Raw genomic sequence first — 8360 nt, forward strand, 5'->3', positions numbered from 1 at the left:
AACAAGCAAGGAGGAGCACGTTCGTCAATTCTATGCCAAGAGGCCATTCGCCTGTGGGACTTCTGCATTGCCCACTCAATCCATCTCACGGCATCGTTCCTCCCTGGAGTCCAGAACACTTTAGCGGACCGACTCAGCAGGTCCTTTCAAACGCACGAGTGGTCTATCCGTCCGGACATCATACATTCCGTCTTCCAGAAGTGGGGGTTTCCCCAGATAGACCTGTTTGCATCTCGAGACAACAGGAAGTGCCACGTGTTCTGCTCCCTGCAAGGTCGAGCCCCGGGCTCCCTCTCGGACGCGTTTCTCCTTCCCTGGAAGGACCACCTGTTTTATGCCTTCCCTCCGTTTCCTCTGGTCCACAAGGTACTGCTCAAATTGCGCAGAGACCAGGCACAGGTAATTCTGGTCGCTCCAGCGTGGCCGAGACAACATTGGTACACCACGCTGTTGGAACTCTCGGTTCAGACACCGATCCCGCTTCCGTTGTATCCGGATCTCATCACGCAGAACCACGGCCGGCTGCGTCACCCCGACCTGCAATCACTCCACCTCACGGCGTGGCTGCTCCATGGTTCACCCAGGCAGAGCAACAGTGTTCACACTCTGTCCAACAGATTCTGCTGAGCAGTAGGAAGCCCTCAACACGGACCACATACTTGGCCAAGTGGAAGCGGTTCTCCTGTTGGTGCGAACAACGAGCCACGTCCCCATTGCACGCACCTATTCCTCTTATTTTGGAATATCTCCTCTCCCTAAAACAGCAGGGGTTGGCGATATCTTCAATTAGAGTTCACCTGGCCGCTATATCGGCCTTCCATCCAGGGGAACTCGCGTCTTCGGTATTCTCTAACCCGATGGTCGTTAGATTCCTCAAGGGCTTAGACCGGATGTACCCACAACAACGTCAGCCCGTTCCGACGTGGGACCTCAACCTGGTTCTCTCCAAGCTCACAGGTCCTCCATTCGAGCCACTGGCCACCTGTTCACTTCTGTACCTATCCTGGAAGACAGCCTTCCTCGTAGCCATCACCTCAGCAAGGCGCGTTTCTGAACTCAGGGCGCTTACATCCGAGCCCCCTTACACAGTTTTCCATAAGGATAAAGTGCAGCTTCGTCCACATCCTGCCTTTCTCCCTAAGGTGGTTTCTCCATTTCATATCAACCAGGATATATTTCTCCCGGTCTTTCACCCTAAACCACATGCTTCTCGCCAGGATCAGCGTTTGCATTCTCTGGACGTACGCAGGGCCCTGGCCTTCTATATTGACCGCACAAGGCCCTTTAGAAAGACGACGCAACTCTTCGTTGCAGTGGCCGACCGAATGAAAGGCTCACCGGTCTCATCACAACGCCTATCCTCCTGGATTACGTCTTGCATCCGGACTTGCTACGACCTGGCAGGTGTCTCAGCACCCCACCTCACCGCTCACTCCACGAGGGCCCACGCTTCCTCGGCGGCTTTCCTGGCGCAAGTTCCGATCCAGGACATTTGTAGAGCTGCGGTTTGGTCGTCAGTCCACACGTTTACAGAACACTATGCACTAGTGCAGCAGTCCAGGGACGATGCTGCCTTTGGTTCAGCGGTTTTGCACACAGCAATGTCTCACTCCGACCCCACCACCTAAGTCGGGCTTGGGAGTCACCTAATGGAATGGATATGAGCAAGCACTCGAAGAAGAAAAGACGGTTACTCACCGTTGTAACTGTTGTTCTTCGAGATGTGTTGCTCATATCCATTCCAAACCCGCCCTCCGTCCCCACTGTCGGAGTAGCCGGCAAGAAGGAACTGAGGGGGCGCCGGGTCGGCTGGGGTATATATTCAGCGCCATGAAGGCGCCACTCTAGGGGGCTCCACAGCCGACCCGCCGGTGTTGCTAGGGTAAAAATCTTCCGACGATCGTGCACGCGGCGCGCACACACCTAATGGAATGGATATGAGCAACACATCTCGAAGAACAACAGTTACAACGGTGAGTAACCGTCTTTTTTGATGTGTAAGGTCTTATGCAATAAACTGTCAAACAATGAACAGCAGTGCTAATTAAGCTACTTAAAAAGGATAAAGGGCTAAGTCAGTCTTACTGAAATTTGAACCTGTTGTTGTAAGGAATTTCAAACTTTTTGGGCTCAGACCATTGATCCTATTAGTAATCATAAGTCACTGCTGCGTTCCCTAAATGGAACACTATATATAATGTGATATTTGGAATTGTTGTTCAAAAACAGAATGTCCTTATTTAAATGAGTGGTACGTTATGGCTAGTCCTTGGCAGTCCCTTGAAGTGATTTTGTATATTTTAATTGTGGGTCACACAAAGCATTTCACCAGTTGCAAAGAAGGAATCTACCAGTAAACTTGATTTTAATGAATTTAGTACTTGTGAACAGAGCAAAGTTGACAAATATGAAGGCTGAAGTCCTGTACTTATCTTAAAAAAAAGGCTGTTGTCTCTGCTTATTTTTGTGGAGGCCTGTGTTCTGTTAAGTATGATACATGTGTCCAGAGAAGTTGTATTGAGTGCATTTGATAAATTAGAATGTGGCAAATATTTTCAGGAACAGATTTCTTGTGTTAAATAAGACATAAATTTTACAGTATTTCTATATATCTTACAGAAATAACTTATTAAAATAAAATATAAAAGCTTCTATTAGGGAGGACAGTGAAACGTGTAATGAGTTGCAAAATAGTTGAACATTTGATAGCCTGATTTCTCGGTAGACCTTCAGTATATTCAATCCATATTAGCTGTTAGGAAACTACTGTAAATCAATAACTAAATGTTTAATTTTTTAATAGATAATGTTTTTCATTGGCTGAGGGCATTCTAAAAGATCCCTGGCAGGGTCAGACTAGTTTCCAAAAATGAAAAATACTTTAAACAAAAATCTTTGTGGTAGGCAAAACTTAGTGGTCTGTTAAATGCATTTTACTTTGCTTTCATACTATACCATTTCTCAACCAGATTGTTTTGAAATCTTTACCCTGATTTTATTTTTATTCTTTTAAGGCTATATTAAAGAGGATCTTGCACCCTATCACCGTCCAAAAAGAAGGCAGCCTTACAATGTGATGTTTTCTCCAAAAGGCAAAGAACAGAAGACATAAATGATGGGGAAACAAAGCACATAAATGTGGGGAAATGGTTTCCTGTCATTAGATATTTATAGGTAATATAAACTTGAAATAAAAATAAAAATACTGTGGATTTTTCCAAAAAGATAAATCATTTCATTAGATATGTAAATCATTTCCCTCTTAGAAAGCTCATTTGAAAATCTGAAGTATGTATCAGGAAACGCTACTATTTAATGTATGTTTGTTTCATTTTGTGTTAATGTTTTGTCTTGATTTTGCACCTTTAAGACAGTGGGTCTGCTCCTGTTTCCTCCCATTGAAGTCAATGGCTAAATGCCCATTGGACCATATCCAAACTTTTAAGTAAGGTGGGTGTGACTTCTTTGATCTCAGTGGAGTTCTACCTGCTCATTCTAAGTCTAAATGTTGCTTATAAATTTCAGTGGGAGCAGGACTGGACCTGGTGGGGTGCTTCCATTTTGCACTGGATAACTTAAAGGATTTATCACCTTCCCTTTTTTGTAATAATTGTGATATATCTGATTGCAATAAACAAAGTAGTATTTATTAATGATTTCACCACCTCAAAACTTTCTCCAGCAGAGTTCCCCAATCATAATTTCTTGTTCCACTGATGCATACCAAAATGGTACTTACATCCTCACAATTTCAGTGGTTTAAGTTGGAATCTTAAAATTTTTTGCTCCAGCTTATCATATATGGCTGTCTTTTTAAATTTTAATTCAGTATCATCTGTATACCTTTCCTTCATAGTACCCAAAGTTACAGTGTCTCACCTATCGCTAGGAATGTCTGAATTGAGGGAAGAGCATCAATACCATTTGAAATGTATTGTGCCCAGACTCCTAAAGATCTTCAACACTATCCACTAGACTGAGTGGTCTCTTAGGACATGTATTCTAATGTAGTCTTGTAAATTTCTGTGTTGCACAACAAGGTGCACAAGTTGATACCTCACTATATAGTCCAACTGTCTCAGTACTACACTAAATTAAAAGGTGGAATGTAGTATTGTGAAACATCGTTAAGATGACAGAGCTGCAATATTTAAACCTCAGCGGAATGTGTGTACAGTGCCAAAGTGAGAGATTTTTCTCGTTTAAAAATACTTCCTATATACAGCACTATAAGGGAATATTCCTTCCACTCAAAAAGACTTTTATCCAACTTGTGTGAATAACAAAAGCAAAAGAATATAAAGCAAATGGTATTTTTTACACAATTACTAAAACAGCTTTTATTTATGGCCACTAATCACAACCATCTTTATCAATTGAAAAGCTATTTTGCGTGTACTATGTTATGCCTGGGACATGTCACTTACCTCCATTTTACAGAAGAAAGTTAATACCTACCTCAGAGCAGTGTTGTGAAGACATTTTTTTTAATGTTGGCAAAATGCTTTCAGATCCTTGCATCAGAAGCTGTAAGTGTGGAGTATGTTTCTAATTGGTTTCAGAAGGGCTCTTGGATGGTTAGAGACGACATTATTAGACACCCATTATAGTAGGCACTGTACGTATAGATAGGAAGACCCCATCCCTGCCCTGGAAATCTTGCGGTATAAATAACTTGAAATACCCAGACAACTGTAAAAACACATGTTTATAAAAATTTAAGAGACAAACTGTTGTGCTAGAGTTATTGGGCCCAAATCTCATATATACTAATTCTTTACACTTACCTGGCAGTGTAAAAGGGGCCTTTAGTGTAAAAAAAATCAGGCTCATTTTCTGAAACATTTAAAAATTATTGCACTCTAACAAAGTTTTACTTTCTCAGTATTTGCAGATATATAATAAAATCTTAATATGCAGTGCTTTAATTTGTTATTTGGTTGCCATAATGGGTATGCTTTAGTTTCTCTTATTTTCATCAAAATTTGGGGCGTGCTATACTTGCTTTAAATCCTGCAATTTAAGTACTATTGCCTACATCTATAAAGTTGCTTTTGTAACACTTTTTTATACTTTTTATAAAATTGTGAACTTTCAAAAACTTGAAACTAAATTATTTTGGAATTATTGGTTTAGTTGTTCCTCCTCAGATCATTATAGCCATGAAATATTGTGACAAAGCTTTTATATAGTTGCTGCTGTTTCACTATAATGGTTACTCCTGGGGCTGACCCAGTTTTTGTGCTGTGTCAGGGTTGGGTGCAATCTCACCACCGAATCCGGGTCCCAGGTGGGGGGAAGCTGTACAGTGATTTCCCACCTCTGAGCAGCCAGTGGCCTGTGCTCCCAATGCTATGCTGGAGCCTCCACATTTATTTGCCAACATTTGCAGAATTTTTAGGTGCAGAATGCCCTCAGGAGTAAATGTTATCTTCACAACCATACTTGTTTACTGCTCACTAATGTGGTACTTCAGTGTTTACTAAATTAGGTTCTTAATTTTAGGATGTTTTCTTTACAGCCAAATTAGCCCCCTAATGACCATCACCTCCACACGTATTAGTTGAGATGTCAAACACATTAATAGTTTAAAATTAATTTGATTAAGAAAGTAAGGATTGACAACACTTGACCTTGTAAACAAATATTTGTTTTCCTAAGGATGCTATTAGCAACAAAGACTGAGGGAAGAGAATAACTGAAAATGTAAAGTATAGATGCCACTCAGAAACAATTATAAGAATAGCTCATTTAGGACTTGATCCTGGAGTCTTAACCCAATCTTGAAAGCTTTGCCTGGGTACTAAAGAGTTTGGCTTCTCCCTTCCATGCATCCAGTTAGCTTGTACTTCTGCAGATACCATTGTCCACCATTCTGTAGTGATTCTTGTATTAAGAAGTGACCAGATGTCTGTGGATTAACTAGAAAACTGGAAAAAGTGTGAAGGTGGGTGCTTTATTTTCCACTTCAACCTTCATGCATAGAAATAATATGGTTAAAAAAAGAGTGTAGCAGGAAAGGGCTTAACTCCCACTGACCCTGTTCCCACCCAGAACTATTTCTCATTTCTATGTCTCTTTAGATGTGAGACGGTTCGTGTCTGCTAGTACTATGTCCAGTGGCAGCTCCAAGCACCAGTGCGCCAAGCGCGTGCCTGGGGCAGCAAGCCGTGGGGGGCGCCCTGCCGGTCCCTGCGAGTGCAGCAGTCAGGCTGCCTTCAGCAGCATGCCTGCAGGAGGTCTGTCGGTCCCGCGGATTCGGCAGCAATTTGGCAGCGGGTACGTTGAAGCCGCGGGACCAGCGGACCTCCCACAGGCATGCCGCCGAAGCTGCCTGCCTGCAGTGGTTGGGGCGGCAAAAAAGCTAGAGCCGCCCCTGACTGTCTATCAAATGTTCACAGTGCCAGCGAGAGGCCTCAGACAGTTCTCTTGCTAGGGCATAAATGTTAGAGATACCTTTCCTATCTCTGGGAAATTCCTATATGTGCATGTGAGGTACTAAGTCGCCTGGTCTGTGCACCAACACAGAAATATGTTAGACAACTAGAGTTAAGGTTTGCTGCATATTCCCCCTATGACACTATGCCCCCTAAATCTTTAGCTCTAATACTTAATCCAATAATCAAATACAGGGATGTTTCAACATTATCTGCCACTTTTTTAATAGTAATTTCTGCTTATTTTAAGATCACTAGTACATCCGGTGTTTCTAGTGTTGCTTAAAAAGCAGAAGGGGAGGGACCCTACATAATTCTTCAATACATAAATGTCTTCTGCAATATAAACCCAGGTCTCAGTTTGCTTTAAAAGGCAGTTAATTTCTGTGAGGCTATTACTCCATTAGAGGACAGCAAGGATCTGCTCTCTATTAAAATATGGGGAAGAAACGGCCATTGTAGTTCCAGTTAACCAAATCTTTTAGACTTTAGTGAACTCTGGGCAATTATTCAGAGATTTGTTTTTTAACACTTTGTTTAGAAAAATAGAAATGGGAGCTAACTATGTCGTCTTCTCAAAGCCCGAAACCAGTGAGCATGGCTGAAAGTTAATGCTGTTGTAAATAAGGCACATTGCATGTGTTAAACTGCCCCATTGCATTAATCAGTTTCGAGTATTTGATGATAACCAGAAGTACAATGTTTTGATAACGTAGATTATCTAAAATGACTGACCTGACAGAATTTAAGTTGCAAGTGGAGGAATGCTGGTCAACCAAGTCAAAGGATTCAAAAAACAGACTGCGTGAGAAATATGGTAGATAAATGAAAATAAATATGCAGTATTCTATTGCTGCTAAATTCTTAATTTTAGGACAACTGAATTTTTTTTAAAGTAATTGAAATATCCAAGAGAGCACGGAAACCACAGTACTTGGGCAAGTTTTATGTAAACAATAAAAAGACCGGAATAGTTAAATTATAAATAGTATCCAGTAAATGTCTTTTTGTTAATAAACTTATCTATGTAAGACATTTCGGGTCTCAATACAAAACTTTCCCAGCCAAAGGAGGGGGAAAATCAATGCTTAAATTCTGATGCTGATGTATATCTCCTGCTGTATTCATGTGTTAAATCCTATTGATATTCTGTCATGGAAAGATGAAATACTATCACATAAGTGCACAACTGGTTGAAAATCCGTACTCAAAGGTAATTACCAGTGGTTCACTGTCAAACTGGGAGGATGCATGTAGTGGAGTCCTGCAGGGGGCCTGTCTTCTGTCTGTTGCTAGTCCACATTTTCATTAATGACTTGAATAATAAAGTAGAGAGTATGCTTATAAAATTTGCAGATGACAGCAAGGGACTGCAAGCACTTTGGAGGACAAGATAAGAATTCCTGACAAATTAGAGAATGTTTGAAATCAAGATGAAGTTCAATAAAAAGACAAGTGCAAAGTACTCTACTTATGAAAGAAAAAAAATCAAGTGCACAAGTACACCATGGGGAATAACTGGGTGTGTTGTACTTCTGAAAAGGATCCAGGGGTTATAGTGAATCTCAAATTGAATGAGCCAACATTGTGATGCAGTTGCACAAAAAAGGCTAATATGCTGAGGTGTGTTAACAGGAATGTTGTATGTAACGTAAGAGAGATAATTGTTCTGCTTTACTTGGCAGTGGTGAGGCCTCAGCTGGAGATGTGTGTCCAGTTTGGGGCACCACATTTTAAGAAAGCTAGGGACAAATTGGAGAGAGTCCAGAGGGAGAGCAACAGAAATGAAAAATTTCAGAGTAGCAGCCGTGTTAGTCTGTATCCGCAAAAAGAACAGGAGTACTTGTGGCACCTTAGAGACCAACAAATTTATTTGAGCATAAGCTTTTGTGGGCTACAGCCCACTTCAGATGCATAGAATGG

At 41.4% G+C, this 8360-nt stretch overlaps 1 protein-coding gene across 6 annotated transcripts in view; it reads left to right on the forward strand.

Annotated features, from left to right (window-relative positions):
- Positions 1-4922, forward strand: part of RBBP8 (RB binding protein 8, endonuclease) — a 72968-nt gene extending 68046 nt beyond the window's left edge. For all 6 annotated transcript variants that reach the window (XM_065582089.1, XM_065582088.1, XM_065582087.1 and 3 more), the window contains one exon: positions 3015-4922. In XM_065582089.1, coding sequence (XP_065438161.1) covers positions 3015-3112 — 98 coding nt within the window. In that variant the 3' untranslated portion in view covers positions 3113-4922. The remainder of the gene's footprint in view (positions 1-3014) is intronic.
- Positions 4923-8360: the final 3438 nt, after the last annotated feature.

Source organism: Chrysemys picta, chromosome 2 (genome assembly GCF_011386835.1).
Source record: "Chrysemys picta bellii isolate R12L10 chromosome 2, ASM1138683v2, whole genome shotgun sequence".
Lineage (NCBI taxonomy): Eukaryota > Metazoa > Chordata > Testudines > Emydidae > Chrysemys > Chrysemys picta.